The sequence below is a fragment of the Ammospiza caudacuta genome, chromosome 12, assembly GCF_027887145.1.
Source record: "Ammospiza caudacuta isolate bAmmCau1 chromosome 12, bAmmCau1.pri, whole genome shotgun sequence".
Lineage (NCBI taxonomy): Eukaryota > Metazoa > Chordata > Aves > Passeriformes > Passerellidae > Ammospiza > Ammospiza caudacuta.
Window position 1 is genome coordinate 11,595,616 of NC_080604.1, and position 20,796 is coordinate 11,616,411.

Genomic DNA, 20,796 nt, shown 5'->3' on the forward strand with positions numbered 1-20,796 from the left:
CAGCTAAGTAATACCACCAAACCCTGAATCGACCTGGGCATATTTGAAATGCAGAATTTTAGTTTGTACAGCACTTCAGAGCAGAAAAGTCATCCCACAAACATCTGAATTAGTTTTGCTTTGCTACAGCATCTGAATCTAACTCCCCTCCCTCCAACTACAGCCCCTGTTATTCTGTGGCTCTGATCACGAATGAAAGTGTTGTTGCTAGACAAACACAGATGCTGAAGGAGATGCAGCTCACAAATATAAGGTCAGAGCAGGCTGGGGTTTCTTCTGGAAGCTAACAAGGAGCTGGGGACCCAGGAAAAGGAACTTATAAGTTCAGATATGTTTAGCTCAGGGTGGCAGGCACAAATCCAGAAAGCATAAATCAACCTTCATCTTTCTTGAGAAACTGCTCATACCCATGGAGTTCTGTTTCAGGAGTCTGCATCCCAATTAACTCCCTTTCTCCCCAAGCCAAGCATTTTCCCTGGGAGAGGTGAACATGAGCACATTCTCACTGAGGAGGGAAGGAAGACAATCCCTTCACAGCCAGAAATCAACCCCCTGCTCTGTCTATGGTTATTAAGTAAATGACTGTCTGAAATTCCCAAGGCTCCCGTCTCCTCTCCTGCCTGCCAAAGCAGATGCTCCACTGAGCACAGTGGGCAGCAGCTGTCTGGATGCCTTACAGAGATCTGCACAAAAAAACTCCACATATCCCTTGCTCGCTGCTGCCAGAGTGGGTGCAGGCTCCCAGGCAGAGAGGCCATGTCAGCATGCACACCCACTGCCCTGGGCATCCCCTGGCAATCAGGACTGCCCTGCTACTCCTGCCCAGCCCTCCTCAGCAGAAACCACGCTGTTCCATCCACCCCAGGCAGGAGGTGTGAAGATCCCCCTGTTCAGCTGGCCAGTGGCTTTCCTAACCCACAGCTCATTCCCTTTAAGGTGTCAGCAACTCCTCCCAGATGTTGCCCAAAGATGAGTGTTACCCAGCTGCTGACCTTCAGAGCCATGGTGTGGAGACTGGCTCCCAGTTCTGTCTGCAAAGAGGCCACTGGGATTCACTGCCCAGGGCAGGCGGAATTCATGTTGCTTTGCTGCTGTGTGTCACTAGAGAGCACCCCCAATTGACACCCCACCCAAAGACTCTGAGGATTAAAAGACTTTTGCTTCCCAACAGCCAGATGCTGATGCTTCCTCATAGGCCGAGGAGGCTGGCAAGAGCAATCAGCAGCAGCACAGACCAAAAAAACCCCATCTCTCCTCCACTGCCTGGCACTGATCTTCCCAACAGGTAACATCCCAGTGTCTGCAGACATGGTCACTGCCTTGCTTCATGGACGGCAGGAACAGCCACAGGCCATGGGATTGAGGAGGTTTGGGTGGGACTGTCTCAGACAGATAGTAAAGCTTAGTGCAGCTCCCAGGGCTCTGCTGCTCCTGCTGCTGCAGGGATAACTCAGGGTTTGCACCAAGAGCCCCCTCTGCCCTGACATGCTGGGGATGAAAAGTGAGGAGTTTACCCTTCAAAACAAGGCCCTGTCAGATATGATGTTGTTTTCAAGGATCAGTGATCCAATCTGCCATCTCCTTTGCCTAAAGACATTCTAAGATATTCTCAAGTCCTTTACACCTTCCTCTCTTTACATCTTCCTCTTTCCACCTGGAGCAGAGCACAAACTGACAGGCAGATGGGCACAGCAAAAAAACAAACCACAAAAAAGCAGTGTGAGGTTCATCCCACAGGACCAGAAATGCCCCCAGCCTGTCAGCTCTCCTTTGCAGTCACACACTCAACCTTTCCTTAGAGTGCTCTGCCACAGATTCATTGGCTCCCATAGGGGAAAGCCCCACATGGTGCAGCTGTGCTGCCTTTCCACCAACAAGATCTAAAGATCTCAGAGGAACTGCCGCCTCTGCCATCTCTTCTGGGCAAAGAAAGTTTAGCACCCATCCCACTCTCTCCCAGCAGACTTCTATCTTACAAGGCAGCCAAAGATTGAAACCTGAGCTGCTTCTCTAGGCCAACAAATCAACAGGGTAGAAGCAGACACAGGAATCCTCACACTTGCTACTAACTGGCTTAACATTCCCACTTGTCATCGGTTTCCCCACTACCCTGCATGTTAAGCTGGAAACATCCTTCTGTCTGGTTCTTAAGACCCCACTGATTAGAAACTCAACTCCTCTCAAACCCCGAGAGGGCTATTTCTCAGATTCAAGTAGGGAACCCGTTGAGGCACAGGGGTGCTGGATTGTGCTCCTTAAAACGAGAATCTCTCCATATAACCCCATTACCAAAGGGGTTCATCCCTTTCCCAGTTTAGGAAGGATCACAGAATCATCAAGGTTGGGAGAGACCTTCAAGATCTAGTCCAACCATCAACCCAGCAGCACTGTTATCATCCCTAAACCATATCCCCAAGTGCCACATCCAGATGCCAACTATGATGAGTCAATCCTTCCTTCCAGACTCTTCAGCTAGACAGTTCCTGTCTGGAATCAGCTCCTCCTGTCTCACTAACAAGGGCATCTGCCAACTTCTCAAAATCAGATTTAAGGCACTTTAAGGCACTCATATTTCTTTTCATTTACGCCCCTGTTCTTTGATTTGAAGGAAGTTTTGCACCCTGTCCATCTCCCTGGTATGATCCCAGCCCCTAAGCTGGTCCCAGCATATTCTTCCCAAGCCCCTATCCAGACCAGCTGGCCTGTCACTCATCTGTGTAATGCAGAGCTTGCCCATTTGAAGAGTCTTCTCAGCATTTCCCTTGATTCCTCTTCCCTCCAACCCTCAGGGGACTCAAAGGGCATCTCCCACTTTTAGCATCTCTTCCAGCATTCAGGTAGCAGCTCCCCTTCAGCTAGCGGTTTGCAACCCCCTTGGCTCACCTGGCTGTGCTCTGCCTTCAGCAGACCCAGCACACCTGGTTCCCATGCTCTGGGCACGTGGCAGTGCACCCACAGCCCTTCCCACCCTACAGTGCCAGTGCCACCCACTTCCCTCCTCACCACTTTTGTGGGGAGAAACAGCAACCATGGAGCAGAGAGGCAGAGAGACACAGCAGCCTGTGCTCCTGCTGCAGGAATGGGACAGTCCTCTGCTAAAGGAGACAGGTATCCTGGAGCTGGCTGCAATGCCAGATTTGCCTGGCTCCTTTATCAGCTCATCTAATCTCAGGAAGGAAGCAGAGCTCTGCCAAGGCCAAGGATGCCCAAGGAGGGAGGAGGCAGTAGCTGCACACACCATCAGCTCCTTCCCTGACAGGGTCTGCTGTCCCCCACCAAGATCAGCAGTAGGTTGGAGCACAAGAGGAGCTTGTGGCCACACACAGACATGGCAACGTGTCCCTTTCCCACCAAAAACAAGAGCAGCCAGGCCACAACAGAGCCAGCCTGATCACAGAGGGGACAGCTCAGGAGAACCAACCACTGGAGTGATGAAACTGTCCCAGCACCTCTGGCAGACAGTCTAACAGGGATGGACCAGAGGAGTGTAACAGGCAGGCACAGCTCTACATCATGTACCCTCCCAGAGCTTCTCAGCCACACCATCCCCCTGGGAGTCTGGCCACTGATATGAAATTACACACCTCTGTCTCACCTCTTTACCACCACATCCTTAGCTTCACCCCTTAATGGCTTCCATCAGTGGTGATATTATGCATATTGCAGCATCCAGCTGCCCCCCACAATCACCCAGCTTTTCCTTTCCAAGCTCTCTTACAAAACCCCTCAGGCAGTATTTTTTAAATAAACCATCTTTCACAGCCTTTCCAAGTCTTGCCCTTTGCATCTCCAAGCAGACCCAGGTCTGGGTCACACAGATCCATTTTCTTTGCCAGGGGAGATGATTTTCCCTGGGAGAGGTGAACATGAGCTTCAAACCTCTGCAGAAGCCACCATTCAGGCAATGCCCTGCTTTCTCCAAAATCAATATCAAAACTTCCCTGACACCAGATGGACCAAGACATGGCACTGTGCCAAAGCACAATTCCCCAGCCAGAATTTAATTCATTAGATTTCTGCTTCTCTGCCATTCAGAAGAGCTGCTCTCAGTTACTGCCCCACAAGGTTCCCTGTATTTGCTATTAACTGTTTAAAGTAACTGTGACAACTCAGGAAGAGGGTGATCCTCATTTTTTTTAGTACATATAACCTGACCATAAGGTGTTTATTGGATTAAACTGGGAGATCATGTTAACCAGTGATTGCATTACTGATAACTAGAAGGTCCTGTAATAAAGACAAGACCATTCCTGGGTTCCAAACACGACACATAGCATCATTCACACTAAAACATCTGCCAACTTTGGGAATCACATGGTGCACTCCACTAAAAATGCAGCCAGGTCTGAAACTGTATCTGCTCTCTTTTTTTGAAGTACAGAACAATAAGGCTTACTGCAAAAAAGTCATACTCCAGCTGATTGAAACCACAGGGGGATTTCAAAGAGGCAAAATACAATTACTGGTGCTGGAATTAAGCCAGTTGGGGCTAATATACTAATCTTCCAGAAGTACTAGAAGAGGTTATTATCTGAGACTCTGAGACAAGTCCACACACACAAAAGAGATCACAGTCAAAAGAGAGACCCAAAGTAGCAAAGTGCTTAGGCCACATTATGGTTGAATTTGCTTGAGGTACAGACTGGGCACCAAGGACTGCTGTTCCCAAATAGCCTCATCCCTTATCCCAGCACAGCACAGAGACCGCAATAAAGGCAGAATAAGCCATCCTCACCCAAACACAGAGATAGCTGCACCAGAGTAACAACCTGCCCTGAAACCCTCTGTCACAGGTCAGCCTTTGGCAGCAATGTCTTCACAGAGCTGGCTGGTCCCAAGATAGATCACCCCTGTCCCTGTACACTAAACCAGGGCATAAACAAGAGGCATCCCAGGAGCTGAGCTAGGGCAGGAGGCTGCTCAGCACTAAGCTGCTTATGGAGACAGTCTTTACCAGGTGCTTCATTTCATTAATGATTGGCTTGAAGATGGTATTAAGAACTGCAGATCTGCTGTCAGTCTGGATGAAGAGGCAGTAGATTTCAGTAAGGCTGAGAGATACCAGGATCTCTCTTGCCAGAGGCAAGTAATTCATCATGGAATGAAGTGAATCTCACTATCAGATAAGATGGAACATATTTTATTCCATTATCTGGTCAGAAAACTTACTTCTTCTTGAATATAGTCTAACATATCTGTCCCACTATCCCTCGTCCTAACTCCCCTGGGAATCCCTTCTGCTAATTGCTATGAATAATTAAAAGATTACAATTTGCTCCCCCATCCCACAAAGCACCACATGCTGTCCTAGGAAATCACCAATCTAAAAAACTAGATTGGATAGCTCCCAGTACAGTCATCCCTTGGTTTTCAACCACCTTGGAGCTAGAAGAGCAGTCCCTGGCTGTAATGAAGTGAGATTCATGCCAGCCCACAGTAACACTGGGAAATGGGATGGTGCACTCCAACCCTTGAGCGCTCAGCTGTTGGGCAGGGCAGGAGAGGGACTAAGTGCCCTCAAGCACGAGGCATTCACAAGTCTTGTGTCCATTTTCAGGAGCCCACACTTCCCAGCAATTCATGATTAGGCTGCCTCACACTCAAGCCTTCACTGGAAGAGAGGAACATGTGGGACAGTGAATCCTGACTGAGCCAAAGGAGAACTCTGAGAGCTGCAAACAGGGAGAACTCCAGGGTGGATACACCACCATGAACTCCTTCACCAAAAACAAGGGATTCAAAGAGACCTACAACCCTAGTGACTCCCATCTTCTAAAGCTGGATGAGATGTTTTACCTGCTGCCAAGGGCACCTGTGTAACAGCAGGAAACACAGGGGACTGGAAGCCTCCAAGCAAAACAAGATGGAGAAATGGGAAGAAAGGAGAAGAGGAAGGGCCAGATGCAAGACCCTGCAGGTCCACTGAGCTGATCTGTGGCTCAGGCCAATTTGCTAAAGGTGAAGCAAAGCAGCCAAACCCAAACTACAACCAGAAGCTTCTGGGTTCCCTGGAAGCCTGGAGGAATGCAGAAGTAATAAGTTCACAGCTCCACTGAGTTGCTTTTTAGCAGCAGTACAAATCACACACTGCTTCTTTCCATAAGGATATAGCATCCACATTCCCACCAGACCCCTAATCCATCTCCTCCACGTGTGGCTCCACTGGGTAGCAGCTGTGCATGGGGTGACACACATGCAAATGCACACTTCTGTGCACCCTCAGACAGACTGAGACAAATGTCAGGACCCTTCCAAAGGTTAGTGCTCACTGATGTCGATATAGAATCACTCTTCGGTAACATAAATCAGCAAAAGCACATTATTCAGGAGAACCAGAGCCCTAGTCTGAGCTGTGCTCTTCCACTGGGAGTTTGTTCTCACTTTTAATGGACTAACAGGTGGCCCTAGAAATGTTTTCTATAAATATTTTTAAAGGATGTTTTTTGTGCACTTAACAAAAAAAAAAAAAAAAGCAGCAGCTGCAGATTGTTATTGCTTTTTAGCTCTTGCAGCCTTGAAGTCACACAAAGGCAGGGCAGTCTCCCCACCCAGAGTTCAGACAGACATAAAAAAAGGAGAGATAGAGATAACTCATACAGCTTTTGAATAGCAGGAGATATGGTCTATCTGCAAGATCCTGTACCTGGACCAGGTTCAGGCCCAATATCTTTGTGTAAAGACAAAAAGAAGCCAGCACAGGTCTCCTTTCATAGTAGGTAATTTTCTGTCTTTAGGAGTACAACAACCCTGTTCTGTGTCTTGATTGATGCAGTGTTTCTTGTGTGTGCCTGGGACAGAGCTATCAACTATGCTGTGTTACACTTCACTGAATGAAATCTCACATAAGGAAAACTTACACTATAAACTTTTTTTCCTTAAACAGCAGCTGTTTGAAACTGTTTAATGGGTTTATACGTTGAAAACAACCCAACAGATGTCATCACACAGATCCACAACGTATCACATGGCATCTGTCACACATGCAGCATGTAAGTTCCATCGGTTGGGTGCATCTCTCATACAGAGGCTTTGCATGACAGGAGAAGACTGCCCAATTTAGGGATGCTATTACAATATCCTTTATTGTAAAATGACACACGGCAGGTTTCTAATTAAATTTTAAGTAGAAATGTGCTCCCAGCTCTTGAATAATTCAAACTGTTCTATTAACCAAGGTTCTGAAATGCCATTGAGACATGAGCTCTGGACACAGCAACTGTCAGGGGAAGAAACAGCACTTGGAAGCAGAGCAGTGGTTAGCTGGGCAGCGGATAGGGCAGGGTATGCATAAAGGACAGCTGAAAGAGCACATCTGCTCTTGCAGGAAAGAACTGCAGGCGAGAACGGAAGGAGAGAGCGGCGTGTTCCGCATGCAAATGGGGCGAGGCACGTGCAGGAGGCAAGGCTGGGTTCAGTACCAGCCATCTCTCCCTCAATGCACAAGCACACGCTGTTCTCCAAGTCACGTCCCGATCTGTGAGGACACGCAGGTGCCTGCTGGCACACCAAGAAAAGCGGCGCTGAGCGCTGCCAGCGCGCGGGAGCAGCTGAGCCACAGCGCGTCCCTGGGATGCACGGCAGGAACGGCGCCATCCCAATAACGGTGCCTTCCCAATGGCACATCCCAACAGCACATCCCAAAAACGGTGCCTTCCCAACAACACCATCCCAACGGCACATCCCAAAAACAGTGCCATCCCAACGGCACATCCCAGAAACAGTGCCATCCCAACGGCACATCCCAAAAACGGTGCCTTCCCAACAACACCATCCCAACGGCACATCCCAAAAACAGTGCCATCCCAACAGCACATCCCAAAAACAGGGCCATCCCAACGGCACATCCCAAAAACAGTGCCATCCCAACGGCACATCCCAACAGCACATCCCAAAAACAGTGCCATCCCAACAGCACCATCCCAACAGCACATCCCAAAAACGGTGCCTTCCCAAAAGTGCTATCCCAACAGCTCCATCCCAAAAACGGTGCCTTCCCAGCAGGTGCCATCCCAACAGCTCCATCCCAAAAACGGCGCCTTCCCAACAGGGCCATCCCAACAGTGCCATCCCAAAAACAGTGCCCTCCCAACAGGGCCATCCCAATGACACATCCCAAAAATGGTGCCTTCCCAACAGCACCATCCCAAACGGCACCATCCCAAAAACAGTGCCCTTCCAACAATGGCACTATCCCAATGGCCCCGTCCCAACAAAGGCCCCATCCCAACAGCGCCATCATAACAACGGCCCCATCCTAACAGCCACATCCCAACGGATCCATCCCAACAATGGCCCCGTCCCAACAACTCCATCCCAACAAGGTCCCCATGCACCCCAGCACCACTGCATGGCACAGCTGCCCCACAGCCAGGCCTGCAAGTGCCCCCCGGCAGCCAGAGCACAGGCAGACAGGTTTAGCAGCACTGTCAGTGAGCAAAGGGCTTTGGAGACCTAAGCTGGCCTTGCCCTTGCCCCACATCGCGTGCGCTGTGCCCCAGTGGGCAACCCAAGCCACAGCTCTGCAGCTCTCAGCCCTGTGTGAGCACAGGTGTTTTTTAAGGTCACAGAAATAGGAGAGGAGATAAAACAAGACTTGTGCTTTCTAATTGCAGACCTCAGTCAGATGTGCTGAGAGCGATACTGCATAAGGGAGGAGGGATAAGGCTGAAGCCTGGCCCTTGGATAACACTTAATACATGCCCCACATGACACTTAAGAGAGGAGCATGTGAAATAATCTCCTAAGCTACTGGAAACCCTGCAATGCACCTCCTCCTTCCTGCCATCCCTCTCTTTGAGAGCATCTCAAAGCCAATGAGGGGCTTGGGGAGAGACTAGTGAGGGGACTCAGTGGTCTCAGAAAAACACTCCAGAGAGGAAAGCAAACTCAAATGCCGATGAAACCCATTTTGGTCATTACTTCTCAGGAAATAGCAGGACAGGATAGGCAACAGGACAGCTGCCCAAGGGACAAAACCTGCTATTTTCTCTTGAATGAAATCCCCACTGAAGTCACAGAGTGAGGAATCCAGAATTTGACCCAGGGAACTCAGTTCTGACTCAAATGCTAAGATGGCCTTTATCTCAGTCGGGCTCTTGAGACCTTAAAGTTGGGCTTAATAGACAGCAACAGAAAAAAACAAGAGAGAAGAGAGCATAAAGGGGACAAAGTGAAAGGAGGGCATGAGGCAATGGGAAACTAGATGGAGACAGTGCTTTTCCCAGCTCATAGCACCTCAGGAATAAAAAGCTCAGCTGTAACTTGGTTTCTAAAGCTTGTGCTTGCTCAGGGCTCATTGGGGACACATCAGGCACTGAGGTGAGAAAACAGAGCTGACATTTAACCTCAGGCCCTCTTAGCAAGAGTTGTGTCAAAGCAGGAAGATAGATCCCTGCATCCCTCCACTTCCCCAGAGTCCTTGCAGAGTGAGAGGAAGAATGGGGTAAAAAGAACTTACCTGTTGCTGGTCCCAAATCCAGGCTGGAGTCGTTGAGCTCTCCCCCATCTTCCCAGAAGTACTGTGGGGGCTGCAAGATCTTGGACTCCTCATTCTCCTCACTGGCAAAGCCTGACCCTGGAGCAGCATGCAGGGAGCCAGGGGCAAGGTCTGGCTCTGCAGCCTCTGGTCGGGTTTGCTCGTGGGAATTCATGGCCTCCAGGTGGGACATCATAGCAAATTCCAGCAGGGAGGTTGATGTGAGGCCATCGGCAGTTGGGTCCTCCGAGGAGGCGAGGCAGAGGCACACGGTCCCTGTATGATGACAGAAAACACACATCAGAGAGAGGAATGACACCCACTGGGCTTGCCTTCCCCTTGGAACCTATTCCTGCCAAGCCAACCTGCCCTGGAGATGGGCTGTGCTCTCAGCTGAGGAGGAAAATTAGGGTATTTTGGGAAATGTCCACAGGCATGCAGAGTGGCGTTCACATCCAGGGGGAGTCAGTGCCAAGCAATCATCCAGCGTGAGGCACCTCTTTCTGGGGTGATGATTCACCCTCTCTGAGGTGTTTTTGCTTCTGTTAAAGGATGAGGTGCCTTGTTAATCATGGAGAGGAGGTGGAATGTCATATAGTTCAGCCATGAAACTCTGGCCTTGTGAAAGCAATGACAGTTTCTATCAGGCTGTCCTGATCTACAGCTTTATTATATGCAGGGAGGCTGATTCAAACCAATATTATCTACAACGAGTATTGATCATGTTTTAAATCTGTAGGGTGAAAATCTATTTTTTGGTTTGAACTTCAGTGCAGTCACATTGTAGGTTTCCATAAGGAAGGGCTGACAGTTACAGGTAACAATCATATTGTGACAACAGCAAACATCCACCTAACACTAAGCAGGAGAGCAAGCTGCATTTTGCACTTTTCTATCATTATTATTTCCATTTTAACTATTAGAAGGATTGACTGACACTTCTTGATTCCTAGATGAGCCTTTAATTGTGATTTGTGTCAAGGTACATTCACATGCATATTGAACTCCAATCAAAATGCAAGAAAACAGCACCTGGGATTTGGCTTTATTCAGCTACTAAATACTATTATAAATATGGAGGCATAAGGAAAAAAATAAAATTACCAAAAGCTGTTTTATATTTACAACAGTTTTGTTAAGCAAGTGAAGTAACTAATTTGGGTGAACTGAACCATTTCTATCATTCAGCACATCAAAACTAAAAGAACTCATCCTCTCACAGCTGATTTTTATTCATAGATTAGAAGGAAAAAGGACAAGTTTTCTTGCTTTCTCAGCTCAGACTCAGTTCCTCAATTGTTAATGAAGTAGTCACTGAACTGAACTAATTGAATAAGCTGAAATGAAGACTAATTTGGTATTTTTCTTTGATAACTGATTTTCTAGACAACAGAAATGCAGCAGCTCTAATCCATCTGGACTTCAGTCAAACATCTGATACAGTGCCTCATGAGGAATTACAAGAGACACAAGAAAAAACACCTATTAGCAGAAAAACTGCAAGGCATTGGCTGTACAAAAAAATTACAGAGGCTTGTGCTGGAGGGAGGCTACCAGTGAAATTCCTCATGGTTTGTCTTTGGATCTGCTGTTCTATCACATTTTCCTAAGTGACCTTGCAACAAAAAGTAGGAAGGTGATAATGAAATTAGCCAAGGACAGAAAGCAAGGAGACATCCTCGCTGCACAGAAAAACCACAGGTACAGCTAGGTGATCTTGAGAATGGGAATAACAGAAATATTATGAAAAGAAATAGCATAAAGTGATAAGCCCCCTTGAGAACTAGCACAAAACATTTCTGATACAAGCTGGGAAAACATCCATCAGAAATGTCTTAAGAGGAGAAACTCCTGTATTAGGAACAGCTCTGAGATATCACTGGAATGCAGATGTGAAAATCCTTGCAGAGTAGTGAAGTATTAGAAGCAGAGATTTTACAAAGCACTGCTGAGGCATCACCTGGGAGCTGCACACAGATCTGGATGCACAAGGCCTGAAATGATTTAAGCAGAGCTGAACTGCCTTCAGGCAAGGGCACAGACGAGGCAACCTCCTGATGTTGCTACCCAGCACTGTGCCCTACAGCTCCACATCCCAGGAGCACAAATCCCAACCAGGACAAGTGCTATGATGAGCTGTGGGGCAATGGCACATGGGCTGGCCCTGGTGTGATCATTTTAGACATTGGCAAGTTGGCACAGAAAATTTGGGAGTCACTGCTCACCTGACAACAGATTACCAAACCTGTCCTGGGAATATAGGAAGCCAGAAATGCAATTGGAAGTCTTCTGCCTGCTCTGACCCTCTCCACCTTCCTCCACTATTCTCTGAACTCATCAAAATCAAATATTGGCTACCCTTTTGCATGCACACTTGGGCCAGGCTTCAGCACTTCTCAATCTTGTTTGTTTTGCCCTATTGACCCAATGCAAGATCAGCTGAGGCCTGAACAGCAACAAAAAGGGAATGGCAAAAGAGGCAGAGTATCAAAGGGGAAGGAAGCCACTGCAGCATCACAGAGCCAACCAAAACACCTCATGGCATCTCTAGGGATGTGCCAACTCCTGAGCCATGCAGGAACAGTGAAGTCCACAGCTGGAATGAAGAGCCTGCACACCCCCTGAGTGTGAGCACAGACCCAGGACAGCCCTGTGCTGGTTCTGGGGTGCTCAGCAGGCTCCAGTGTGAGCTTCCCCAGCTGACAGACAGCACCTGCATCCCTGATGGAGCACCAGAGAGAGCACTTGTCTTGAGGAGTTTGCAGCTTAAGCAAACATGACAGAGAGCAGCAAGGAAGAGGAAAAAAAACATTATTCTCAAAGCTATCCAGCAAAGGAGAGCAGGATAGGAAGAGACCATGGCAGGCCCAAGGCCACATGGAATATTTGGTTTATATGTAACTGCAACTGATTGCCTGGATCCTGAGCAAGCTCTTTATCCACCCCAATGCCTCAGTTTCCCCTGACTCCCATTCACAGAGACATGGCTGATGTGGCACCTCAGCTTTCCAGCCACACAACAAAGCACATCCTGGGTCTCCCCAGCAGCAAGGCAGTCTCAAAATGCACCTCTGTGCCAGCATCTACATTGCCTCAAACCTCTTCTCCACCAGCTACACTCTGTTAGGGCTGCCTACAGAGCTCAGCCAGAGCCCACGCCACCCCTTCTACAACACACATCTCATGGCAGGTGAACCTGGTAATCCAGAGAGCTATTTCCATCCATGTGGGAAGCTCAGATGCTGGGAATTTGTTTACCCTCCTTTAACTCTGAAGTGTTTACTCAGTTAAAACCCCCTAAGCTGCATTATCTGGTTTACTGGGCTGCTTTCCTCAGCCCAAGATAAAACTACACCACCTCATCCCTAGGAATGAGTCATGCACAGCCTGAGCAAGACAGGTGTCTTGTTCCTGGGCTGGATGTGAGTAACACTTTGGGGTCTGATCTACAGGCACGGGATGCAGAGACTGGTCTGGGGGATCCCTCTGTGCCAGCACCAGCCTGAATGCCCCAGGGCTTAAAGAGTCACCACACCAGGGTATAAATCAGTACCTCTCCAGACACTATCCTGACACTACTTCATTCATGCCTTCTGCACAGGCAGCAAAACCCCAAAGGTTTGGGGAGCCAAAAAGCAGCACGAAGATTTGCCATCTTCCCCCTCTCTTTCAAGCCTCTCATAAAGGAGCTCCACGCAGCTGTCAACTCCAAGGCAAAGAAAGAATCAAAGCATGAGCTGAGCTGGGAGGCAGGGGAGCACAGCCGAGAAAGGAAATCTAATGCCCAAGACCTCAGTTGCAGGCCATTTTCCTCCCAGGACGGGTAACAGGGATTAGACAACTTCTACCAGCCATCAGGCTCCCGATTTTGTATTCTAAAACGCAGATGAAGTGATAGGAATAAAGAAACAAATGAATAAAGACCTGCAACTGTAGATGGGAGGGAGCAGGGAACGGAGCCAGGGCTCACCAGCTGCTTCAATGGGGCGTTTGTCTCTCATTTCTATTTTTGCGGCACCTCTGCGTAACCTGGAGGAGACGAGGCTCTGCATGCTAAAAAGGGCAGGCAGCCTTCGGGGAAACAGCAGGGCTTAGAGCACGGGAGGGAAAACCCTCCCAGAGCAGACAGAGGAGGGGCCAGAAAGCAGAGAAAGTGGGAGAGGTAGATTGAGAGGGGAGAGGGAACAAAGGCGGGACGGGACGGGACGGGAGCTCCTGCGCTGGCTGCGCGCTGTCCTGCCGCCAGCAGCCACAGAGGTGATGCTGGAGCCAGTGCAAAAGGTGTTTCATCTCTGTTAGGAGCAGAGTGGGGCAATTCCAACAGCAGGGAATAATGCTGCAGTGCTACCTTTCTGAGGCCACTGAAGAAAAGCCAGCCAGGAGGATACAGATGAAAAAAGTTTGCTAGTGCTGACCCCATGACCGCTCAGAAAACAGCTCTGAGTCAAAGTGGTGAAGCTCGCTCTGTTCAGCTCAGCAGAGGATTCACAAGAGCTCCAGACAAGGAGATGAGGGAGTTTCGCTCAACAACAGAAAAAAAAAAAAAATCTGAAGAAAGGCTATCTGCCATCTTTGTCACAAAGTGCTGTGAACAAAAGCAGTTTCCCAATTCTAAATAATTCTAAAAGAACCCCAAAGTGTTTTCTACATTGGCTGACCAAAAATCACTTCATCGCTTTGCCACAAAGCAAGTCACCTCTCCATGGGACAGGGCAGCTATTTAAAAGCTCCCAATTGACCTATTGAACAGGACTAGAAATTAAAGAGGAAATAAGTAATTTTTGTGTCCAGCTGAAATGAGAATAGGGATTTGGGGAGATGAAATGGAATCTAGCTGTTGAAGCTGTGACTGTGTTAAATAGCCTTTAAAATTTTTTTGCTTTTTAATTAGTAACAAGCAAACCTCAATTTCTCTCCAAGGAAACACACAATCATCCCTTAAGATGTCACCACCTCAGCTTGATCTCTAGAGGGGCTGGAGTGCTCATCAGTTTACCCAACAGAAGGTTGGTTTTACCTCTCCTTCCTGAGTGTTGTGGCTACACCACAGTGTCAAGCAGGCAGGATCAGCCTGATGATGAGAAGAACATTTGCCTGGGGCACACTCTGACTTACCAGTCACCACCAACTGGCAGAGCCAAGCACACTTGCACAGGGAGGGAGGTCAGAGCATGGTGGCACTGCCAATGAAGCAGCCACAAGAATGTCCATCTGGCCCTGCTACCGTTGACCTTCCTTTCAAGCCCACCCCACAGCCAGGAGCTACCCAACAATGTTATTTCCTAGGAGAGCTGGGTCAGGAATGGGTCATTTACTGATAATCAGTTAGGACAGAAGCACAATGACCAGATGAGGGAAGCATCTGCCAGGGATATTCCCTCCCCCAGGCCACTGTGCCTGGAAAGGCCCAGTGCAAGGCCCAAGGGCAGAGAGGAGAGAGGCCCCAGGGCAGAACGGTCAGGGCACAACCACTTCCAGAACATAACAGAATGCAGGGTAATTTAAATAACAAAAAGGGATCCCAACCATGGCCAGTGGAGGAAGAGGCAGAAATGTTGTTTGACTGAGGGATGTCCAAGCTGATTCCCACACAGTCACCTGGAGCCTCTGCACTGCAAACCCTCAACACCTTGCACAGGGAAGTATATGTGATGACCGAGTATGAAACCAAGTTCTTCTGGTGCTCATTCAGAGTTGCAGACCATAGTTGTTCTGGGACACACGACCAGGAGAACTCTCCCACTGCAGCTCCCACACTGCACTAGACTACTTACACACCCAGCCATGACCCTAATCTCAGAGATCATTTCCAATTAGGGCTTCAGAAAACAAGATCAGACTGCCATCCTCCTCTGGTACTGCCAGCAACCAGGTCCCTCAATGAGTGTCTCTCTAAAACCATCCACCTTCCCGTATCTCCAGCATGTTTTAGAAAGCAATGGGAAAAGCACTTGGTCTGCAGGGAGCACATACATACCCACCTACACCAAGAAGAGCAATAAGGCACTATGGAAGAAGCCCTTGCAATGGGACAGCTCTTTAGAGGATATTGTGCCAGCATCTTTAAGCTTTTACAGCTCCTTACAGCAAGCATTAATGAGAGCTCCAGCTCCACCCAGCTGCAGGGAGTGCGTGTCTGCACGAACTGGGTGGGCACCACCTCACAAAGAACGGCCAACATCTGCTCCCTGGGCACTTCAGCAGAGAACATCCACGGCAGGCAGGGCCAGGTACACCCATGGGAAACAGCACAGCACTGCCAGGGATGCACCTGCTTTTGCAGACAATTGCAGATGTGCCCTTGATCAGCATTGGGGCTGGTGTCCAGGACTGCTGGGCACCCTCACCCCAACGCAAAGATGTGTCAGGTCTCCTGTCCTTAGGATCTGTAGCACCCAGACTGCTCTGAACACCTCCACCCATTCCCACACCAGAGACTCCCTGCAAGCAGGAGACACTTCACCATGCCGGCCTGTCCTCCCCCCTCTGCTCAACCATTCATGCCTGGAGCCACAATCTCACTTGGTTGCAGTCTCCCAGACTGTTTGCCTTCACTCCCTCCCTCCCTGGATTGTCTCGTAGCCTTCACACCTCCCTCCTCTGCTGCCACCACGTCTGCTCTCCTCCTCAATTCCTGCTATTGACAATGGCAGCTCCCAGCTTGGGGCCAGGGGAGATGCAGCCCCTGGGAAAACAGCATTGGGTAGACATTTCTACACAGTACAAGTGAATTTTCTATCCTAGTTATCTTTCATAGCCAAATCTTTCATAGGCATATGAAGAGGCATATCATGCCCCTTCAAACAGCCCACAGACCCCCAGGAGTTAACAGACCATGGGATGAAAGCCACTGATCTAAGAGAAAAACCACAGCCCACAGACTTCTTTGCCCTCTTGCAGGCCCAAAGCATTTCATCTGTCCCCTTGAGGTCTTAAGTGCCTCAAGTCCCCTTGAGGGCTTAATGTGGTTATTTCTGCCCCTGAAGCCTGTGCTTCCTCTTCTCACTCTGGCCCAGCCTGGGCTATGCACCCCACAATGCTCACTCTCATTTCCAGCACACCCAATAAAGGCACTTGCCTGCTTCTACTGCAGAGCCTTCCTGCCCAGGCAGAGCAAGCAATACCTCAGGTGCCTGAGGGACTTTCCTTGAGACATGGTCACCTATCAAAATGTAACTGAAACCTTTTACACCCCTTTTAAATCCCCTGGCATAACATTGAGCACAAAACACTCCACTCCAGCCCCTGCAGCAGAGCAATGACAACCACCCTGCCACACACTGCATCCCCCAGAGGCTCCACTCTCCAAACAGCCTCAGGTATACTAGGCAAAAAAAAAAGCTCATGCAAAGGTTTGGTGGTCCCAGGGCACATATAAGGGTTCTGAGTACCTTCACAACACCAGGCAGGGCAAGAGGAGCCATGGCTGCAGCTGGCATATAGAGGGAGGGCTGCAAAGCTGCTTTCCCAGCACAAACAAATTGACCCCAACCAAGAATGTACATCCAAAGCCTGGTAACCACAACAGGGCTTCACCAGGCACAGGGACAGTCAGGCACTGCTCTGAGCCCCAGCAGGGTGCACCTTCCTTGCCAGCATCCCTGGCCCTCTGAATACACCAACACACGTGTTTTCTTGGCCTCGGTGCAGGCTGTGCTCGTGTGGCTGACAAAGAGCCTCTCTCCATTCTTTTGGGATTACGTGGTTCAGTAGTGCCCTGGTTTCCACAAGCAGCCAGCAGGAATGAGGAGCCAGTTCCCCAAGCACCAGCTGGGAGATTGGTGCACCTTCCTGCAGCCCCAGCCCTGCAGTGGGGCTGTCAGTGCTGCTGCTCCCCCAGGTACCCACACTGCTTCTTCCCAGGCAGAGTGAGTGGGAAAACTTCTGTGCACTCTGATCTGCAGCTCGTCGCCGGCAGCTTCCCCTTGAGGGCTTAATGTGGTTATTTCTACCCCTGATGCCTGTAATTAAATGAACATTTCCTTATGGCAGCGAGGCGGCCAAGGAAAAACTGACTACAGGGAATTTTCATTCATCCTGATCTATACTCCCTCATCTCTGCCTTGTTCACACAATGCTAACAAGACATCTTCTAAGCAGGCAGAAAGAAAAAAAAAGCCCTTAAACAGCCCACATGCAGACAGCCACCTGGGGAGACAAAAAGAGGAAGGAGACCAACTCCCACCTTCTCCCCCTGCATCATTTTTACACTTGCAAAACCAAAGGGGCTCGGATACCCTAGAGCCTGGAGAGATGTTTGCAAACTCTGCCAACAGACTTGTGCTGCCCAGCAGTCTGATGGGACCCTGATGAGGGACATGTCCCATTTCAGCACATCCTGCAGGTCCATGGAGGCTCCCAGCCCAGGGAAACGTGGGGAACTGCACACAGTCAATCCAGCTCCCTTTCAGATATTAACTGTTCCTGTCCTGTGGGACTGGAGAAGTGAGGCCAGGGTGCACTGAATTATTGCAGATTGGAACTGATCCTGAACCACCAAGCAAAGCTACTACCCAGAACAGAGCCTGAGCTACAAATTCCCAGCAGTCTGCATCTCCACTCCTGACCTCCCATCTGGGTAGGAGCCCACTGGTCTGGGGAGACCTGGCCAGCCAAGTCCAGCCCCACAGTACTGCCACAGCCCACCAGGATTGCAAATTTCACTGGATTAGGAACTGAGCTGTCCCTGGGAGCTGCTCCTCACCTCCCATCCCTGTGCCTCTCCTGCTAGGACAGCAGGGAGGATCACAGGGAAAGCCAAGCACCCAAATCCTCTGTATCACAACCAGCTGGACAACACCACTAGAAAGTTTCCAGCAGCCTCAGCAAAATAAGAAGCATTTCCTCCCCTCAGCACAGCAGTACCAGTGGTGGTCCTTTTGGCTGCCACATTTTAAAACCACCATGTGGTCCCTCTCCTTCCTGTGCAAAGCAAACATAGATTTCCAGCTATGGGGATGGGGTCAACCCTTGCTGGCAGATTGGCAGGGTGGGATTGTGGCAGCTCCCCCCTCACATCTTACACTCTTCTCTGGAGGAGGCGGAGGCTTGGCTGAATTTGGGGACAGGGTTTCCTGCTGAGACATGGCTGAAGAACCCTTGCCAGCTGTGCCCAAGGTATTCCCTCAGTGTGGACAACCTTCCTGGAGGAAACCACAGAACTGGCTCCCTCCTCAGCTCCAGAAAGACTTATTGCTTCCTTGCCACAGAGTATTGGCACAAAACCCCAACAGGTTTTCAGATCCATTTTGCTCTTTAAGCTCACTATTGTTTGCAAACCCAAAAGGCTTTATCTCTTCTCTTTCAGGAGCCTCAGATGACAGAGACTAACAGCCCATAGACAGAGCGGCTCTACAGATGACACATTCCCCCATGAACATTTTCAGGAGATTGGGGTAATAAAGGAGATGTGCCAGGGGACTGGATGTCACTGTATCACAGCTTGGTCGTGCTGGAAGACAGTGACTGGTTGGTAAGTCAGCCCTTCCTTCCCTGTCAGAATGACTCAAGACAAAGACTCCCCCACACTTCAAATGTCCCCGTTCAGAACTCCTGTTCCACACTAACCAGATTTCTGTACAAAGGGATGCATTAAGGAGGAAGAGGACAATCTCAGCCTCATGGGTCTTTGGGGGATCCCTTTGTTGGGAAATTTCCCCAGACTATTTAAAAATAGAAGCAGAGCATTCATAACTATTCCGACTATAATTATTCCTGCACTTAACTGCCTTTTCCTGGCACCCTACCTCTCCTCCAAATTTCAAGAGGAGGCTCTTGGGGAATCGTGCAGCAATTCGCGGGGCCCGTTCTTTGTATCAGTTTCACGGTAGTTCGCAAAATCACCACGACGCCAGACGAAGGCAGCGACACCCGAGCGGGCGGTGCGGGGCAGCGCTGCCGCAGCCGAGACCGCCCGGGCCGGGCCGAACCGGGACCGCCCGGTGCCCGCGGCTCCGTGCCGGGCGCCCCCTCTCCGGGGCGGGAGAGCCGGGAGAGCAGCCCACGTGCAGCCAGCCCGCCGTGCCGGGAGCGCAGGGGGTCCCGGGGCAGGCAGCGCTGCCCCAGAGGGCTCTGATGCCCGGGTAGAGGGCAGTGCCATTCACAGGGGGAGAGCTCCGGGGTGGGAGATGGGAGCCGCCGCAAGTCCCGGTACCCGGGTCAGTGGTACCTGCGGGGAACGGCGGGGTGATGGAGACCAGCCCGCCGCAGAGGTCCCGGCGCCCCGGGGCTTTGGAGCCGCGGCGCAGCGCTGTTCCCGGGATGGGGGTGAGCAGAGCCGCCTCCCCCCGGAGGTCCCGGTGCCCGCGGAGGGGATGGACACCCACCCGCCGCCCAGCCCGTAGGGATGGCAGCGGCTCCCGCCGCGCCAGCCTCACTCACTCACCGGCGGCCAGAAGCAGCAGCAGCAGCAACGCCGGGGCCCGGTGCAAGGGCTGCATGGCGGCGGCCGCTGCCCTGCCGCACCGCCTCTTCACGGGGAGCGGGGCCGCCCCGCCGCCCGCCGGGCTCTGCCCCTCGCCGCCGCGCCCGCCCGCCGCCCGGCCCCGCTCCGCATCCCGCCGCCCGGCGCCGCCTCCTCCCGTCCTCCCGCCGCCGCCGCCGCTCCGGGGGCGGGGAGCCGCCAGGGGGGTCCGCACTGCCCGCCGAGCGCCGGCCCGGGGGCGGAGCGCTGCCCTCCGTCCGCTCCTAATTCCTGCCTGCGGAGCCGCCGCCCACCCGGCCGGCGCCCCCGGCCCCGGTCCCCGCACGCCGGCCCCGGTGCCCACAACGAGTGCCGGCGGCGCGGCTGCCTGCGCTGGGCGCGGGTGATCAGCCCCCGGGAGGGCAGCGGGGATGCGCCGGAACCCGCCCGGCAGCACGGGCAGAGCCCCGGGAGGGCAGAGCCCCGCCAGCCGCAACTCTGGGGCAGCGACAGCCCCCAAAGCAGAGACCCTCCGCATCGCCCGCTGACCTCTCTTTAGCTGTCCATGGGTAACGGAGCCACCGCTTCTCCCTCACCCCTCAGTTCCCACCTACTTCATCACCTAGAAGAACTTCTCCCCCTGGGCAAATTCGTTTCCCCCCTGTGGAGGCCATCTAGTCCGAGCCCCTGGTCAGGTGGGTCACCTACAGGCAGTTTCCCAGGACCATGACCAGATGGCTTTTGAGTATCCCCGAAGTTGGAGACCCCACACCTTCTCTGGACAACTTGTGCCACTGCTCAACATCACAGTAAAATGTGTTTCCTGATGTTCAGAAAGAACCTCCAGTGTTTCGGTTTGTGCCTATTGCCCCTGGCCCTGTTACTGGGCACCACTGGAAGGAAATGTGGCCCTGGATAC

At 51.0% G+C, this 20,796-nt stretch overlaps 1 protein-coding gene across 1 annotated transcript in view; it reads right to left on the bottom strand.

Annotated features, from left to right (window-relative positions):
* Nucleotides 1-20,415, bottom strand: part of PODXL2 (podocalyxin like 2) — a 33,348-nt gene extending 12,933 nt beyond the window's left edge. Inside the window, exons 1-4 of the mRNA XM_058812739.1 lie at nt 20,192-20,415; nt 19,860-19,930; nt 19,644-19,724; nt 9,458-9,751 (exon numbers count right to left, since the gene is read on the bottom strand). Coding sequence (XP_058668722.1) covers nt 9,458-9,751; nt 19,644-19,724; nt 19,860-19,930; nt 20,192-20,415 — 670 coding nt within the window. The remainder of the gene's footprint in view (nt 1-9,457; nt 9,752-19,643; nt 19,725-19,859; nt 19,931-20,191) is intronic.
* Nucleotides 20,416-20,796: the final 381 nt, after the last annotated feature.